The following is a 17,659-nucleotide window of genomic DNA, read 5'->3' as shown; positions in this document are numbered from 1 at the left end:
TGACCTGTTTAGGCAATATAGCCTTGGGTCGCAGCCTTCCGCTCTTTGATATGGGGACTTTTGGTTGATAGCCTCTGATTGGCTCTGATTGGTTGTGATAGGCTGACACCGCGGGGTCAAGTGGTGCTGTGTTGTACCTTGAGTGGTACTCGTCTGTGTCTAATCACAGCTATTCAACCATACAACTGATCATACGTAGTTACCTTAATAGTACATTCAACCCCCATCCCACCTCATCCCAACGGTCTGGTAATAGAGAGAGATCGTGATATGATGGTCTGAATATATACTACACGTATCTCGTGCCTCACCTACAACTCAACAACATCTCCGCTACCTGATTCAGCTTCTCCTGTCTTCATACATACAACTAACTCTTTGGCATGATATGATCAGCCCTGCCCCAACTGTGAATACGACTACCTCGGACACACCCCGCCAACATGCGGCCTATACCTGGCGATGATGCCTTCTCCTCCCGCTCCCGGACATCCAGCGACGGCGATAAGGCCACTCCGCTCGCACGACCAGATCAACCACCGATGACCTTCTTCCTAGCCGACGAGAAGTCCATGGAAGCTTCGCTTGACAGGTCTGTCTCAAACAGCTCCAATCAGCGTTATCTCCGCGATCACCTCAAGCGAAGCAACTACGGCGTTGAGAGCATCGAGACGATAGCATCACAAGACAGTTACGACCAAGATACCACCGACGAGGGTCGGAATACGCGAAGCCGCGGCAAGAAATTCAATATGAGCAGGACAAGCTCTGAAGACCTTGGTGGCTCATACTCCCCGTCGAGCGTGTCCTCTCCAGACGTCACGAGGAACACTTCACCGGCCGAGCCACGGCGAACCCTTCCAAATACAGCACCGCTCTCAGCAACACCCTCCTTCCTCGAATCGCCCATGCTGGGCTCCATTTCAACATTTCCGCACACACGACAACCCTCTGAGATTGACTTCCTGACCGATGACGGCGGGAGTCAGGCTATAGTTTCAAGTGGAGACGAGGACACTACCCAGCCACCGGATGTCATGGAAGGCAGCAGCAGCTCACAGCTGGTAATGCCGAGTCTGCAAATGCCGAGCAGGAGGCCATTTACGGACAAGGGAAAGAATATGGGGAGGCTTAAGATCCTGATCGCTGGCGATTCTGGTATGTCTCTCACGTGGTGCCCAGGGTGAACAATGAATGATTACTGACTTTATATAGGAGTTGGAAAGACATCCCTCATTAAGTCTATTGTGCAGAGCTGTTCCGATATTGTGCACGTCGACCCTCTCGAATCCATACCCTTAACTGCGTCTGAGACGCTGAGGAGCTCCAGGCGGAAGTCCAAGGATACGATGCGTACACATTCAACCACAAAAATCACCGAAGTGTTTGCGAGCACAAGGGCGTATCCTAGTTGGTGGTCGGAATCTGAAGATTCCAAGATTCTTCGAAGGAGGAGAAGCATGGGTGATACAGTTCTGGAGCGTAACCTCTGCTTTGTCGATACACCAGGCTATAGTGGTGGGATATCTGTGGGTATCATTCTCTCTCCATATTGAACATAACTAACTTTTGGCAGAGCATGGAATGCATTACTCCCGTTATGGATTATATCCAGTCCCAATACGAACGTACCGTCTCAGCAGACCTTTCTGACGGAGAATTAATCAGCATGCTAAGTGGTGGTGGAGGGTCTCAAATCGATGCCGTCTTATATGTTGTAAATAAAAGTGAGTTCTCCTCCAGAAAATCATTTGTGCTTTGCTAACAAAAGTAGGCTTAAAACCCGTAGACATCGAATACCTCCGCCGCCTCTCCCAATTCACCAATATCATCCCACTCCTCGCCCAAGCCGACACCCTCACACCCGAGCAGCGCGAGCACCTCAAATCCCGTATGGCAAGCGACCTCGAATCCGCCAACATCCGCCCCCTCCCCCTCAACATCGCCGAAAGCGGGCTCCCCCACCCCGGCATCTCAGCCCCCTACGCCGTCTCCTCCCTCCCCTCCGACGACCGCGAGACCATGGACGCCAGCCTGCTCATGTCACCAGACTACATCCAACCCCTCGTCCCCACCGACCTCCCCGCCCTAATCGCCCACGTCTTCCACCCCTCCGCAATCTCCTACCTGCGCCACCATGCCTCCCTCAAACTCGTCCGCCACCGAAAATCAACACACTCTTCCATCTCCTCCATCCCTCGCTCCCTCACCGCCTCGATTCAACCATCAAACATACTCAGCGCCCCACTCGGCGCAGCAAACACCTTCGCCCTCGCCCGCATCGCCGACCACTCCCAGCGAGAAGAGCAACTCGCACATATCCGCCTCAGTACATGGGCCGCAGACCTCCAACGCAGCATCGCCAACGAGCGGGCGCGCTTCGAGGCTCTAGCACGCGGCGAACGCGCTGTGTGGCTCACGCAGAGGCTTGGAGAGTGCGTGGCTGACGGGACGCTGGTGGCTGTTTCAGCTCCAGGACGGGGGAGGTCAAGCAAGTCCGAGGGGAGGAGGAGGGGGGCGATGAATCATGTTGGGAGGGGGAGGGAGGATCCATTGGGGTTGTTAGGGGTTCATGACCGTGTGGGCGAGGCGGTTTGGGTTGTCGTTAGGGTCGTGAGTGGGGTGGGGGTTGTGGGTGCTATTGCGTTTTGGGCGATGAGGGGGTGGAGGGCGGAGGAGGGATGGGGGGTTGGGTGGGAAGGGTTGATTGACTTTTAGATTGGGTGTTTTGTTGGAGGCTAGATTGGGAGTGTGATAGAGGGGTGGGTGGTTTTGGATCTGGGTTGAGGGATGGGGGAGTGGAGGAGTATATTGTCTTGCGTATTTGGGGGTTTGGAGTTCATCGGGTTAGGGGGATGGGGATATCACTTCGCTACTCTGCTTCCTTGAGTCGGCTATGCCGCATTGCTGGAGCCCGTTTGTTTTATTGGGGGGTATAGGTATCTAGTATTCTAGTTTATAAGAAATCAACATAAACAAAAAAAACAATCTATAATATAACGGCAAGGTCGTTCCATATCCGTCATCGAATTATCTCGGAAAGGAGCGCCAGGCCATCAATACCCCATCCATCCAACACCACGACAGAAAGACCGCATTCACCACGCAATAGCAGGAGGCGTAGCGTAACTCCCCGCAGCCGACCCTCCACTACAACTCGTCGGCACCTGATTCCCCCCACTCTCCCCCCAAGACGGCGGCACCGCACCACCCCTTCTATCTATCGCCGTCAAAAACGAAGCATAAGACCACGTAAGATCCACCGCCGACAGCGGCGCGCCATCATCCCTCCCAAACTGCTCGGCGAGAGATCCATCGGTGGGTGTATACTTCTGCACAATCGCCACGAAGCCATCAGCGTACGTCTTCACCGCGGCAGTGAGAGATGTGTATTCGGTTGAGTTGGCGGAGTAGGTCCCTACGGCGGCGGTGGAATCGAGGTCTTTGAAGAAGGGGAGGGAGGTCTCGTCTATAGCGAGGGTGCCGGTGGTGTCCCACTGGTATAGAGCATCATAGAGCAGCTCTGCCGCTGCAAGGGTGCAGAGATACCATGGGTTTCCGCCTTGATACACATCCTCCGCATACCTCCCAATAGCCGCAGCGGACCCAGCGGCGTTGGCGCTGTTAATCCCGTAAACCGAGCGGAAGGAATCAACCACCTTCTTGTGGTTTGCTAGAGCGCGGGAGGAGCAGGGCTGGAACGTCGCGTCGTCGCATGGTGCGGCGGGGTCGAAGGTGAGGATGTTGGCGAGGAGGGAGTTGGCGTCCAACCCGGTCCGGCCGCTCGTTCCGAGGTTGGAGATGATGGCTTCTCCGTTCCAGAAGCTTTGGAGGAAACAGAGGATTTGTGGAGCTTGGGATGCGCAGTTTTCGCAAGATTGGCCGAGGGCGGTGGCGAATGCATCACCCTGGACTAGAGATTTATGCTGAGCTGCAATTGTGAAAAACGAAGACCCCTGCACTTCTTCCCAGAGATCAAAGCCAGTTTGATTCCAGTACTGCGCCACATATGCCAAATCATTCCGAACAACCGGCCAGATGTTCGAAAGCGCCAAGTCCTTCTTGTCCTTCGCTATCAGGTAATTGCCGTAAGTGATAAGAGCCGATGCGCGGAGTGCGGGCCCGTCGCGCTGCGGGCGTCCCCAGGCTTCGGTGAAGGGACTCATGTCGACGTTGAATTTTGGTTCGGCGAGGCCGAGGCCGTTGGAGAGGTCGCCGGAGGGGTTGGAGACGGATTGGAGGGCTGCTTGGGCGGTGATGTAGGATTGGATTGTGGGTTCGAGGGTGGTGTCGCCGGCGATGAGGCGCTCGATTAGGGCGGTGAAGGTTAGGGCTGAGTCGCGGGTCCAGGTGTAGAAATCTGTGAGGAGGGGTTAGTTAGTAATAGGAACCTAATAGCTAATGGTGATATGATACTCCTCCACTGCGGAGAACTCGTAGGAAAAGACTCACAATCCGGATCGGTCTTAGAAGGGGATGCAACCACAATTCCAGCGGAAGCCCCAGAAGCACCAGCCCCAGCGGAGCCTATGTTACTAAGGACTCCTTTGTAGGCAATAGGCCCTTCAGACGCGATGAAGCTATCGACATCAGAGTCGGACTGTCTCTTAAAGCGGTGACGAAGCGCCGGTGTCGCAAATACCGAGCTGGCGAGGAACTCGACGGCAATGACAGTCTTGAGGAACATTTTGAGAAATAAAGTAAGATCCGTTGTATTCAAATCTGGCGGGAAGAGAACGAGTGTTGGTTTCCTGAGGATTTACTTGATGGGACTGTATAAAGTCCATGCAGACTATTTGTAGTTTGTAGGCCATTACGGTGCTGATTGTCATCGTCGCTCTTTTTTTGTGATGACGACAAAAGCATGATAGAAACACGAGGCACGGAGTAATCTAACAGAAATGACACCGGGCCGGAGGGTAGAAAAATGTCGATCACGGCGTTGCACTGAAATAAAAATCTTGAGAATGCATTTACTGAATAAATGACACCAGACCGGAGGGTAGAAAGATGTCGATCACGGCGCTGCACTGGAATAAAAATCTTGAGAGCGCATTATCTACTGAATGAAGGCCGCAAACAGGTTGATCAGTTTGAAACGACGTTAGATGCCATGATAGACACAAATTGGAGACTGGCGTGACGGTCCGATAAGGGGAGGGGGTTGTGCGGAGTGACGATGGGGAATGGTGATGATCCGCACCCACGAGCGAAGTGGAGCAAGGAGAAAGGAGAGGAGAGCACGCGGGCCGTAGGGCGTGAAACATTCACCTCCACCCTCGTCATAGGGCTTGAACGTGATTTTTAAAGTATGAGAGTGTAGACTTACGGACGTAAGTGGAGGCGACATCCTTCCGAAGCCCTACTCGGCATTATGCTGATCCCATAAACAAGCAATCACAAAAGTGGCCTATATAAGCGAGCCGAGGCATACCCCTAACTCATGCTAATCCATGAAGACGGAATGATGGCTGAAGATCTCTTTCTTTCTGGCATCGTACTCGCTGTTCGTAATCGGAGGCTGTTCGGAGGCTGTTCGGCGACTCTTCTCGGGTGGAGATGCTGCTGTCGGGGCAGACGCGTGGTCGAGGTTAGCGGGGCGTGGGGCGTGCGTGCCGCCCCTTGTTAGTCGGCAGGCAGGGACCTTATTGATCGGCACCTGGGGATACCCTGGCCGTATATGCGGGGATGAGGGGACGTGCCGATCTAAAGCCGCATAGGACCCAAGCGAGCAGGGCTGGGCAGAAAAAGATATGATACTGGATAAGAGAGACCGAAGCTTCGGCCCTTTACTCATCGCGTTTGTAGGCCCCTTGGAAACTGTATTATTTTGTCGCAGGTGGCTGAAGAGTGGCTATCTAGTATGGGGTTTTTTTGGCATGAGTTTGAGTGAAAGTTGGATGGGAAGTGGTTGGAGCTGGATCACGCCGCAATTGATTGTGATGTATAAGGTTATTAGAGACTTATGTTAGAAACTTCCCCCGTTTTCAGAACCTCTCCCGAGTATCATGATTTGAATTCCAGTATATTGGCTACCATCATGAAAGAAATGAATCTGTTTTGCGCTATCCTAGGCGTTGCCTTATACTGTAAGTGGCTTTGGGGCCCATGATCGAGATAGCAGTTCTTAACAGTCAAACAGATATTCACGGAGTCGCTGCACAAGACGTTGCAGCCCATGGATACTATACAGAGCCAACCACTGGGATTGTCTTTTACACCAGTTCTGAGCCCAATGGCACAGTTATTGGGGATGGCTTCTTTTCACCTGTTTCACTCGGAGGTTTTACCTGGGGTATAGCGCTTCCAGAGGATGCTGCAACAGTGGATTCTTATGATTACCTTGGTTTACTTGTTAGTTTGTCCCAATATAAGAGCGATTGTCACACGCAAACTAATAGGGTAGGTCGGCTCTCGTCCTAATGGCACAGGATGGTCTGGTATAGTTCAGGGTCAGAATTCTAGTGCCGAAATGCCAAATCATCTGATGCTCCTCGCATGGGCGACTGGGAACGGCGATGAAATTGCCACCTCATTGCGATACGCCACGTGTGTATCTCGGACCAGGTCGATTTGAGTCCAGCACTAACATATACATTCAGTGGCTACCTAGCCCCGAAAATCTACGGCGGAACCGCCTCGATAACCCAATTATACACGAATGTGAACGAGACTAATTGGGTGATGGTTTACAAGTGCAATCGATGTCTTATCTTTGATGACCCTTCTCAGACACCGTTCAATATCTCAACCTCCAATGGCCAATTTGAGCAGGGCTGGGCTCAGTCCACCGAGGCCCCGAATGACCCAGAAAACGCCAATTCTGATATTGCACAACACAACAATGGAATGGGAGAATTCAAAGTTGAAGTGGCGTCCGCTACACAGGCTTCATATTCGATTTGGGCAAGCATGACTGCGACCGCAACCTCTGTCAGTGGAACAGCGGGCCCTACTGCTACCTTCTCGTCAAACCTGGTTCCCACCTCTACTTACGATTATGTGGTCATTGGAGGTGGGGCTGGTGGAATTCCTCTTGCCGATAAACTTTCAGAGTATGGAAAATCCGTGCTGCTCGTTGAGAAGGGCGTTGCATCCTCAGCTAGATGGGGGGGAAGTTAGTTTATGCTCCCTTTCTTTCCTCATAGCTAACAACTCATTTTTAGCTATCCGACCCCCTAGTGGATGGCTCGACGGCACCAACATGACTTGGTTTGATGTCCCTGGAGAGTGTAATAGAATGTGGACTGGGGGAGCGGCTGATACAAGCTGTGTGGGATGCGCAGCTGCATGCACTGATATTGATCAAATGGCAGGATGTGTTCTAGGTGGCGGAACCGCAGTTAATTCTGGCCTATGGTGGAATGTAAGTAGCCATTATTTGGACTTCTGAATGATGGACACTGACTACGCGATAGCCACACCCCGAAGACTGGGATTACAATTTTCCACCGGGCTGGAAGTCTACCGACATGGAATCTGCTTCATCTCGAGTATTTTCCCGCATTCCAGGCACTGACCATCCTTCAATGGATGGCCAGCGCTATCTGCAGACCGGCTTTGATGTTGTATCACAAGGATTGTCAAGTGCGGGCTGGACGAGTGTCACTGCAAATGAGGTGCCTTCTCAAAAGAATAGGACATACGCACATACCCCGTATATGTACAGCAACGGCGAACGAGGTGGACCCATGGCTACTTATCTAGTTTCTGCGATGGCAAGACCAAACTTCGACTTGTGGTTGAATACGAGTGTGGAGAGGATTGTCCGTACTGGTGGACATGCCACCGGTCTCGAGGTTATCCCTACTCAAAATGGGGGCTATCAGGGTACGATTCAGTTGACCCCAACTACAGGGAGAGTCATCGTATCTGCTGGCGCCTTTGGGACCTCAAAGCTACTCTTCAGAAGTAAGTTATCCTGTTCACGAATATTGAGTAACGCCTAACGCGAATCAAGGTGGAATTGGCCCACAAGACCAGCTGGAAGTCGTTAAGTCGAGCACGGATGGTCCTACAATGATCAATGAAACGGATTGGATCATTCTCCCTGTCGGGTATAATCTCGGTGACCATCTCAACGTGAGTCGAATATTCCGTACTAACCTTCACATGACTCTAACAGAATTAGACTGATACAGTTATTGCACATCCAAACATGTCGGCATCATATTATGATTGGCAGGGATCCTGGACTTCACCTATCGAAGCGGATAAGACTAGTTACCTAAGTACGTATCTCTTTACCAGAAGAGTATTGTCACTAACACATACAGGCAATCGTATTGGGCCCCTCGCACAAGCTGCTGCAGACATTGGACCGATGATGTGGGAGGAAATTACAGGGCCGGACGGTATTGTGAGGCAGATGCAATGGACGTCTAGAGTTGAAACTTCTAACGGCGTAACTGCACCAGCTGATAATGGTACGCTCTCTTCCCCTCCACTCCTTTTGACCACCAACTAAAGTTAGCATAGATGTAATGACACTGAGTCTTTACCTTGGTCGAGGCGCTATCTCTCGAGGACGACTCACTATTCAAAAGGGGTTAAACATGGTAGTCTCGACCATTCCGTACGGAGACGAGAACGATCTTGCTGTTGTTGCCACGGCGCTCGATAACATGGCAAATGCCCTGACGAAGGTGCCGGGCCTAACATATCTCTTCGGGCCTAGAGCCAGCACCAGTTCAGCTCAATCATCCCTCAATATGACTGGAGCCGAGTTTCTCGCCAGCGTATGTCGTTTCAGACCAGTTTAAATCCAGCTTCTAACAATTCCTTAGGTCCCTCTCACATACGCGAACATCGGTTCTCGACGGTCAAACCACTGGCTTGGAACCGCCAAACTCGGAACTGACAGTGGACTCGAGGGCGGAACATCTGTCGTTGATACAGATACCAAGGTCTATGGCACAGATAATATCTTCGTCGTAGATGCGAGTCTTTTCCCTGGATTGCCATCTACCAATCCCTCAGCCCTTATCGTTACGATGGCAGAGCATGCCTCGGAGAAGATCATTGCTCTTCCCCTAAATACAGCCTAGCTATGTATGTATGTATTGGTAGCTCATTGCAAATATTTCTTTGATGTTTTGCTAACTATTCGATAGAATGGCCATGGTTCTCAAAAGATAGGCCCCGTTGGAGTGTTTAACTTATGTTTGGGAGAAAGGGTCACCGCAGTGCATAGCTCTCGCATTCACATAACATCTTTGCAGATCCATAGTTCTTATAAAATAAAATACAATGATTTCATCAAATAAATCCTCTGAAAGCACTACCATGGCTGAGATACCAAAAATGGGGGGTGTTTCCGTGCGCACGAAAGGAATATCGAAGCACGAGAAGTACAATTATGATAACGAGGTTAGGGAAATGGGCACTATGCCCCAACGATGGCCACACTAACAATGGTCCAAAACAGTGATGATAAACTCAGCTGATACGCTGTATTGTTCTAAACAGCCACCGTCGGCGTTTAATTTTCCTCCGATATGTGCGATTGCTGAGATGGAGCAGATGGCCAACTTGCATGATGTCGACGTCGTGGTGGCCGAAATTGTCTAAACAGTGCCTTGGTCATCTCAGGCTTTTACAAAAGATGTACGGATTGCCTTGCCGCGGGGGTATTTCGGGGCCTGCTCAACCATGAGCTCTCCATAATTTATTTCTCATAATCTCTATGAATTAGGGTGCATATCTAGCATAACCATGACGCATGAATTGGAGTTACTATGGCCGTAACAACTCCTGACGTGATACGCACCCCAGACCATTTTCTCCACGATCTTAATACCCCGTACTTCCTTCTACCGAATCAATCCCGCAAAAAGAGCGCCTTTCGGCGTAATAAATTGGCATAAACTACGCTACTTACCTGCTGCCTGCGTTCCCAGCAGCCGCGTGTTTAATCACACCAGGCTCTCGGTGAATTCCCTCTTCTAGATTCTAAGAAAGGCAATCAACAACGCACATCCGCTCTCGGCGAATCCCCTCTTCTGTATTCCAATAAAGGCAAGCAACATCGCAAATCCGCTTAAACATACCCTCTATCGGTCCTGCATCGGCCCATGGATGCCCTACGCCGATCGTTAATTAGCCTTTTGCTGTGCATTCTTAATTTGATGGCGGTGTTTCGGATAGTGGACTCGCTTTGCTAGCCTACCCCGCATACGTATGAGATAGATCATCCGTGGAAGAGACACAAGCTTCAGGGCAGTGTGCACTATTATTGCATGAAGTGATGCGGGCTCTCGTCGGCGATGCAAAATCCTTGGATATGCTCTAGCCGAGAGATCGTCGCGGGCCAACATCCGATGACGGCACCCCATGCTGGTTTCCCGCGTCGTTTTATATTGGCTGTCGATCGTGCTCTTGCCTCGTGCTATGTTTTTCTTGATCGGCATTCGATTGACATTTGTCGGACCCTCTATTAAGGGCTGAAAGTTGGGGTTGTGCCGAAATACTAGACCGCATTAGGCCTTGCCTCATATTGGAACTCTTGCAACTCTTTTGTATCAGCAGCGGTCTATCTAGTAGCTGCGAATTTATGAGAGAAAGAAACGAACGACGCCGATCAAATATGTTTCAAGATCGTTGAGATAATTATAAAGAGAGAAACAATCCCCCATATGTCAACTCAGCCCATAGTCATAGAATTTTTACTATAGCCTACCATTCTCACCTTACACACCTTGTCCAAATTCGCAAGTTCATTCACTGAAAATCAGCAAATATGGTGGCACTCATCGCGTTAACCGCCCTCAGCCTAGCTACATCTGTCTACGGACATGGCTACCTCATCGTTCCCCAAAGTCGCACTGGCCTTGGGGTCGAGGTGCGTACTATTCCACTCAGCATGAGTTACTGGACATGCCAAAAGTGAATTGTTAGCTAATAGTCCTTACTAGGCCAACTTAGATTCATGCCCGGAGTGTACCATTCTTGAGCCTGTATCAGCGTGGCCTGACCTCACAGCTGCCCCAGTCGGAAGGAGTGGCCCCTGTGGCTATAATGCCCGCGTCAGCATTGACTACAACCAGCCGTCAGACAACTGGGGCAAGGCCCCCGTCGAAACCTATGCAGCCGGCGACATTGTCGATGTGCAGTGGTGTGTAGACGCCAATGGGGACCATGGTGGCATGTTCAGTTACCGAATCTGCCAAGACCAGACCATTGTCGACAAGTTCCTGGATGCAAGCTACCTACCTACCGACGCAGAGAAGCAGGAAGCGGAGACTTGCTTCCAGGCCGGTACTTTGGACTGCACCGATGTCTCTGGGCAGGACTGCGGGTACAATCCCGATTGTGCCTCTGGGGAGGCCTGCTACCGCAACGACTGGTTTACATGCAACGGCTTCAGTGCCGGCGACCAGACAAAGTGCAAGGGTGTTGACAATGCAGCACTCAACTCCTGCTATACATCGATTGCAGGTGGCTACACCGTATCCAAGAAGATCAAGATCCCCGACTATAGCTCTGAGCACACCCTCCTTTCTCTACGCTGGAACTCTTTCCAGACAGGGCAGGTATACCTCACTTGTTCTGACATTGCCATCTCAGGCAGCCCGGGAGGCAATGAAACGAGCAACTCCACTACCCAAGCGTAATATGGCAGCCGAGGGAGGATAAAGGGTATCTTGGATATGAGTAGACGGCTTCCGACCATAAAGAAGCCTCGCACAAAGGACGCCATGGCGCGTTTACGGTTACTATATCTATGTAGATACTAGAAATTATTGAATACTGGCCCTTCAGAGGCTCTAAATTTATTGACGCTACTGAGTTATCCCTGATGATACCTATGTGACTGCCTCAGCACACAATAACCCTTGGCCATGCCACAGATGTCTCCATTGCTATGTTTGAGAAATAGACTACTATCACGATATGGTAGATGAAAGCTCTATCCCTTGCACGCAATCACTACATATACTTAGGATTTATGTGGCACTCTTGCAGCTCGAGTCTAAGCTTGAGTGTTTTGGAATTTTTATGAAAGTGCACGTAGGACTCGGGTTCAACTCCTAGATGAACACATTGCACGCAGCCGCCCCCTCACCAACGTTCAGAAAGCGTTCTAAAAACATATATAAAAAAAGCCAAAAAATAATGGTCTGATCCAGGATTGAACTGGAGATCTTTTAGGAGATTTCCCGTTGGCCAAGAATCCCTCATTAGGCCCAAAACTGACCAGATCACAAAAAAGAAGAACGGCGGAAGGAAACCCTAGCCTCTCACCCACCTGCCAACCAACCAACCAACCACCCATACTCTCTCCCTCGCTGATTTCTCATCCGCAAATCCGCAAGTATCCAAGGGGTTTGAGTGCCGAAGGCCCAAAATCGGAAGTTGAGAAGCGGTGCCTTACCACTAGACCATCAGACCTTTGGAATTAAAGGGCAGCAGCTTGAGCTGATACATATAGTTCGTCCGGACGCTTATGGAAGTGGCTGGAGCCTTAGGGACCAGTCCCCCCCCTTCAGGCAAGCGGGAAGCCAGCTCAGTGGCTACACGTTTGCCTCGAGGGGAAGCTGGTTCCTGAGCGTCTGGTATAAGAGCAAATTCTAGCAAATTCGGCATTTATATATTTTTTGCCTAAGTATTCTAGCCTATACCGTGCTCACAATACTACCAGAGGCTCGATAGTTTCTTGCAAGGCTACTGAGATGAGCCGCTGACCCAGGTCTTACCCGACCAAATAGTTTGAAGCGCCTCAACATATATTCGAACTATAAATTCTCTTCAACCACATAACCTCAAGGACAGAAGCTGCCCTTGTTCTCCGTTTGTACCCAGATCTACGCGGGAAAGTCAGCCATCTAATGTCTCGATTCATAAGGGGCAGGGGTGTTATGATCACTTACTCTAGCTTCCCCATTGGCCGATGGGCTTGTGAATGCGCCAGAGTCGCCAACAGTTGCCGCAGTACAGTCTAGGAGATCAACAATTGAGTCTCCAGAAGAAAACGTCGACCCTGTGACGCTGAAGCTGTCACTGGTGCCCGCGGCACCGACATTTGACACCACCACCACGGCAGGCCCACGCTGCAGGGCCATATATTCGTTCGAAGTGCCAAGGACTGCCACATTGGAGGAGAAATAGGTTGCCTTGTCAGTAACATTCGACGCGATGTCCCTGATCTCGTGTAGTTGTGTAATATACTTGTACAGCGTCGTGTCGGTGTTGTAACCGCTGGTCCAGAGCGTTTCGCGGTTGTTTGGGTCAGCTGCACCGGTGAATCGCTGCTCAAAGCCGTAGTAGACCATAGGAATCCCAGAAGTGAACATCAGGAATGTCACCGCGTTTTTGTCTTTGACCTCATCGTCGCCGGACTGGCTCGCAATGCGAGGTTGGTCGTGGTTATCGAGGAAGTTCGTCAGGACGTTAACGTCGGAGAAAGATGTAGCTTCAGTGCTAATCATTGCTGCGAGGCCATCGAAGCTCCCACCCATAAAAGATCTGATGAGATCGTACCAGAGTGGGTAATTGATCAAGCTGTTGAGTGGGCCTTGATATCCCGAGACATATGCTGGGTCCCCATCCAAGGCCTCTCCTGTCACAAAGACACCGACTGCCTCCTGGAACTGAGTGAGGTATTCTTTTGGGACATGCTTGGCCGTATCAAGACGGATGCCGTCAATGCTATAGTTGCTAACAAGGTCAACGACACTATCCACTAGAGCTCCGAAGACGGATGCGTCTTCAGAATTGACATCAGGTAGAGAAGGGGCAGGCGAAGTCACAACCCAGCAATTCTCGATGGACGTTTGGCTCGTATAGTCAATTGCGCAAGGTGAATGGAAGGCTGACGCGGCATCGAACGGCGAAGGGTATGCACTGTAGTCTACCGAGCCTGAATCCTGGATTGATCCGAAGTGATTGATTACAACGTCGACCATCAGTGACATGCCACGCCCATGGAGAGCATCTGAAAGGCTCTTAAGATCATCTGTAGTGCCAAAGTGGTCGTTGAGCGTGTAAGGGTTATCAGCCCAATCTATCTTCAATGTTAGAATACCCTCATAGATAGAGAGTGCGGGTTAGAAGTAAAACGCACACCCATGATACGCATAGCCGGCAGGAGTACTCCCGTCGATGTTATGAACGCTAATACAGTGTCAGTCAACTGTTATTTGGCTGGATACAAAAGACGTTACACTGGAGAGATCCAAACTGCCTCAAACCCCATTCCCTGGATGTAATCAAGCTTATTCTCCAGCCCTTTCCATGTACCACCGCAGTAGTCTGTGATCCCACAACTTGGGGAAGAGCCATCAGTTGTTGCAAATCGGTCGGTCAAGACCTGGTAAATGGACAGTTCACGCCATTCCGCCGCGGTCTTTGCGGCTGCGATAGGGAGCAAGGAGCCAGCCGTGAGGAGCAAGCTCGCCGCTTGGGTTGCCTGGAACAAATTTGAATGCATGTCGATAGTTATTTGATCTCAAGCACGGCGTACAGAATGAAGAGACACGGAAAGTGGTCGCCATCGGCCTCATTTATAGATATCCAAACCTCCCCAAGCGACATGGAAAGTCAACCACGATCTACATAGGTTCAAAGTGAGAAATGCTCATGATGTGAAAGGGGAAACTTACTGCGGAGATTTATGCGGGGTAGCCCCGGATCCATTGGATGTGCGGGGAAATAATCTGTAACATGGTTGTCCAACTCGAGCTCGGCCATTCTCTCACGGCATTAAATTTGATCGGCATAGTCGTCATCGGGCCGTCCTTTGACCCTTACCACATTCACAAGCTAGAGACTATACGAGAAACAAATAAAACAGATAGTGCAGTATCTACCTGTTTTATATTTCATCGTTTATTAAAAAGCTTGTGTAGAATGACGTACATGTAAATAGTTTTCATTGAGTAGTGTGTGTCCAGAATGGAGGCTGTGTGTGTAATTATATATCCAGGCACAAGACAAGCCCTCAGCATGTGAAATCAACGCAATTCACCACCCAACCTTCCTCAAAACGCCCGCAAAACAGCTCTGATATCCAATCCCCTACCAAGCAGTATTCCCTCCATCAATCCTCAAATCCCCTCCAGTCATCCACCCACTGCACCCCGCCATGAGAAACACCCCTGCCCCACCCAAATCCCCCGGCTTCCCCAACCTCCCAAGCATATTCTCCCCCGCCCACCCATCTCTCCTCTCTGGAAACTTCTCAAAAAGCTCCTCCACCATCTGCGTCACCACGTAGCCCGGGCTAATCGTATTGACCCTGATCCCCTCTCTCCCCCACTCCGCCGCCAAACTACGCCCCAGCTGCTGAACCCCAGCCTTCGAGGCATTGTACGCCGCGCAGGGCAACCCACGGTTCGCAACGGTCCCGCTCATTGACGCGATCAGAGCAATCGAACCTGGCGCATGGCATGCGCGACGGCCTGTGCGGAAGACATCACGCCGGTGATGTTTACAGCCAGGACCCGGTTGCATGTCTCGGCAGAGTAGGTAAGAGCGGGAGCTTCGTGCTGGATCCCAGCTGCTGCGATGAGGCCGTGGAGCCTGGAGTGTGTTCCGGCGATGCTGGTGACGAGAGTGTCTAGCGCAGGGACGTCGACAACGTCGATGGGGTGGTAGGTTAGTGTTCCTTTGGGGAGAGGCGGCGAGGCGGTCGAACTCGGGGCTGGGGCTGGGGAGGCGGTCGAGCTCATGAACTGGGGTATGTTAGTTGGGTTTGTGAGGCGCTGGGAGGGAGGAGAGACTCACCGATGGCTCCGCACTCGACGAGCGACTCTGACATGGTGAGGCCGATGTCGCGTGCTGCTCCAGTGACGATGATGATTTTTCCTGCGAGGCTGAAGAGGCTTGGGACGCTCCTCTCTTGGCCTGCTTGGGCTTGGGTTTCGTCTTCGACTTGGGCTTTGGCTTGGACTTCCGCTGCCGGGGCCTCGGGGGTGATTGCTGAGGATGAGGTCTTTGAGATCGACGATTCTCTGGTCGTGGTTTGTCCGGTGGGGGCTTCTGGGACCTTTGAGGCTGTGGATGCTGGTTTGAAGGCATCCTCGGTTTGGGATTCGTAGATGGTGGATAGGTGGATAGGTTCTTGGACCTTGAGGTCTGGGGTTTTAACTGCTGGGTCCATCATGGCTAGCAGTGATTGATTTGCCTGAGTGATTGCTTGAGGTGAGTAGGTGATGGACTGGTTGATGGAAGGTGTGTGTGGTAGCAATCTATGAGTAGATTGTTGATGGTGGTGGTGGAAGAAACGAAGGAAAGGATTCGTCTTGGAAGATGGTTTTTTACTTGGTGATTGGAGGAAAGAAATTCACTTGAATTTGCAGGCGCGGGGCAGATAGATATTCACTCTTTGTTGAGTAGGTATTAGATGGAAGCGCTGGTCTTGGGATGATACTCGCCTCCAACTTTAGAATCATGAGATGGCCAAGTCGGATTCATTCCTCCTGGCACCAATCAGAATTCACCAGAAGTCAGAAGTGAATATACAACGAATCCCTTGATTCAATTGACGTTTGAGAGTGTGGTTCAGCATCACTTTACAAAATACTGATTCTTGACACCAAGGCTCTGAATCTACCTCATGGAGAGTGAGCAGTCAAGGTCATCTCGGCCTCACCGTCAACACTGCCAACAGGTAAATTCTGGAATCCATAGTCTTCTGGCAGTGTCACTGCTCCATAAAACCCCCAAGAAATATACTCAAGCTATCGCAGACGCAGAGAATGGATAACTGAGTCGCCTATCTTAGATAGGCTCTGGCGAGAACAGGAGCAAAAAGGGAGAGGAAAAGATTGCGAAAAACGGTGACAACAACATGGTGCAATCTCGTGCCATGTAGAATTCCCAAGATCTGCGGCAACGGCATACAAACATTATCTGAATCATGTATCTGCTGACCGCGACACAGTTCTACCTGTGGCCTTTGTGGTCATTGTAGCCATTGTACCAGATCTGCGGCTTGGCAGGTGGCTGGGATTATAGGGGGGAAATGAAACCTCTATATCCCCGAATATGACAGCTCTCCTGCAGAAAATTTCTGTCGCCTGGGACGACCTGTGCTGTGGCAGAATGATAGGGAGACAAGCAAACACGACACTGCAACAAGGAAGGGGGCCAAAGAAAGGAGAAATAAACGGGGAGGAGCATCGATTGGGGGAGGAGCATCGATTTGGAGAGGAGAGTTTGACAGATAGGAGAATTTAGGGAAAGCGCCGTTCCCGCGCTATTTCCTAAATTTCCTCATCACATTTTTCTCTAGTTTCCAGCTTTTTTTTTCTCCCTTTTCTCAATAACAGCGCTGTGTACCACGAGTGTGGCCTACGTTGTGTAAGGAGACACCACGATCGATCTGTCAGCCGCTGTATGTCCTACGGGGATAACTGCATGATCAGGCAAGATTAGCTCTCTCTACCCTATCTGTGTTGCCCAAATCCAAAGATTCGCATAATTTGCTCAGAGAACGGAAGATGGCGGGATGATCATGGCTGGCTGGCAGTCTTGAGGATAGGGTCGATCTTGCTTGTCGATGTCGATGTCGATGCCGATGCCGAATAGTCGTTTCGATCGCGGTACCGGAATTTCCTCCGGATCCCCCATCAGAAAGTGGTTTGCTGTCTCACTTATGGGAAAATGTCAATCGTCATCTACGCAAGCCCCTAGAACGCCTCAATCGACCCGAAGAAAA

The 17,659-nt window shown here is 50.8% G+C and overlaps 6 protein-coding genes across 6 annotated transcripts; 3 read left to right on the top strand and 3 right to left on the bottom strand.

Annotated features, from left to right (window-relative positions):
- Nucleotides 1–194: 194 nt before the first annotated feature.
- Nucleotides 195–3,003, top strand: VE01_02028 (uncharacterized protein). The gene is made up of 4 exons (XM_018271542.2): nucleotides 195–1,158; nucleotides 1,216–1,529; nucleotides 1,577–1,727; nucleotides 1,775–3,003. The coding sequence occupies exons 1-4, from the start codon at nucleotides 444–446 to the stop codon at nucleotides 2,716–2,718; spliced, it is 2,124 nt and encodes a 707-aa protein (XP_018133482.1). The 5' UTR covers nucleotides 195–443; the 3' UTR covers nucleotides 2,719–3,003.
- Nucleotides 3,004–3,098: 95 nt separating this feature from the next.
- On the bottom strand, nucleotides 3,099–5,533 carry VE01_02027 (uncharacterized protein; the record flags this gene model as incomplete). The annotated part of the gene is made up of 2 exons (XM_018271541.2): nucleotides 4,453–5,533; nucleotides 3,099–4,360 (listed from the first exon to the last, which is right to left on the bottom strand). The coding sequence occupies exons 1-2, from the start codon at nucleotides 4,685–4,687 to the stop codon at nucleotides 3,099–3,101; spliced, it is 1,497 nt and encodes a 498-aa protein (XP_018133475.1). The 5' UTR covers nucleotides 4,688–5,533.
- A 507-nt stretch (nucleotides 5,534–6,040) lies between these two features.
- On the top strand, nucleotides 6,041–9,221 carry VE01_02026 (uncharacterized protein; the record flags this gene model as incomplete). The annotated part of the gene is made up of 12 exons (XM_018271540.2): nucleotides 6,041–6,089; nucleotides 6,143–6,354; nucleotides 6,407–6,549; nucleotides 6,603–7,117; nucleotides 7,167–7,366; nucleotides 7,419–7,911; nucleotides 7,961–8,082; nucleotides 8,132–8,231; nucleotides 8,277–8,426; nucleotides 8,479–8,738; nucleotides 8,787–9,055; nucleotides 9,114–9,221. The coding sequence occupies 11 exons, from the start codon at nucleotides 6,041–6,043 to the stop codon at nucleotides 9,045–9,047; spliced, it is 2,505 nt and encodes an 834-aa protein (XP_018133476.1). The 3' UTR covers nucleotides 9,048–9,055; nucleotides 9,114–9,221.
- A 1,517-nt stretch (nucleotides 9,222–10,738) lies between these two features.
- On the top strand, nucleotides 10,739–11,695 carry VE01_02025 (uncharacterized protein; the record flags this gene model as incomplete). The annotated part of the gene is made up of 2 exons (XM_018271539.2): nucleotides 10,739–10,840; nucleotides 10,914–11,695. The coding sequence occupies 2 exons, from the start codon at nucleotides 10,739–10,741 to the stop codon at nucleotides 11,610–11,612; spliced, it is 801 nt and encodes a 266-aa protein (XP_018133473.1). The 3' UTR covers nucleotides 11,613–11,695.
- A 922-nt stretch (nucleotides 11,696–12,617) lies between these two features.
- Nucleotides 12,618–14,569, bottom strand: VE01_02024 (uncharacterized protein). The gene is made up of 4 exons (XM_018271538.2): nucleotides 14,163–14,569; nucleotides 14,063–14,112; nucleotides 12,870–14,002; nucleotides 12,618–12,803 (listed from the first exon to the last, which is right to left on the bottom strand). Exons 1-4 carry the CDS (start codon nucleotides 14,426–14,428, stop codon nucleotides 12,762–12,764), a joined length of 1,491 nt encoding a protein of 496 aa, XP_018133474.1. The 5' UTR covers nucleotides 14,429–14,569; the 3' UTR covers nucleotides 12,618–12,761.
- Nucleotides 14,570–15,015: 446 nt separating this feature from the next.
- VE01_02023 (uncharacterized protein) lies at nucleotides 15,016–16,099 on the bottom strand (the record flags this gene model as incomplete). The annotated part of the gene is made up of 3 exons (XM_018271537.1): nucleotides 15,016–15,294; nucleotides 15,375–15,646; nucleotides 15,724–16,099. 3 exons carry the CDS (start codon nucleotides 16,097–16,099, stop codon nucleotides 15,016–15,018), a joined length of 927 nt encoding a protein of 308 aa, XP_018133479.1.
- Between the last annotated feature and the right edge of the window lie 1,560 nt (nucleotides 16,100–17,659).

The sequence above is a fragment of the Pseudogymnoascus verrucosus genome, assembly GCF_001662655.1.
Source record: "Pseudogymnoascus verrucosus strain UAMH 10579 unplaced genomic scaffold scaffold_6, whole genome shotgun sequence".
NCBI lineage: Eukaryota > Fungi > Ascomycota > Leotiomycetes > Thelebolales > Thelebolaceae > Pseudogymnoascus > Pseudogymnoascus verrucosus.
This window is presented reverse-complemented; position numbering and strand designations above follow the sequence as displayed.

Excerpts from the sequence above, each read along its gene's own strand:
- VE01_02028 (XM_018271542.2), top strand. The coding sequence starts at position 444 with ATGCGGCCTATACCTGGCGATGATGCCTTCTCCTCCCGCTCCCGGACA. Across the intron at positions 1,159-1,215 it reads CCTGATCGCTGGCGATTCTG|GAGTTGGAAAGACATCCCTC; the intron begins GTATGTCTCTCA and ends GACTTTATATAG. Across the intron at positions 1,728-1,774 it reads CTTATATGTTGTAAATAAAA|GCTTAAAACCCGTAGACATC; the intron begins GTGAGTTCTCCT and ends TAACAAAAGTAG.
- VE01_02024 (XM_018271538.2), bottom strand. The coding sequence starts at position 14,428 with ATGCATTCAAATTTGTTCCAGGCAACCCAAGCGGCGAGCTTGCTCCTC. Across the intron at positions 14,003-14,062 it reads CGGCTATGCGTATCATGGGT|ATTGGGCTGATAACCCTTAC; the intron begins GTGCGTTTTACT and ends CATTGAAGATAG. Across the intron at positions 12,804-12,869 it reads CGGCCAATGGGGAAGCTAGA|ATCTGGGTACAAACGGAGAA; the intron begins GTAAGTGATCAT and ends TTTCCCGCGTAG.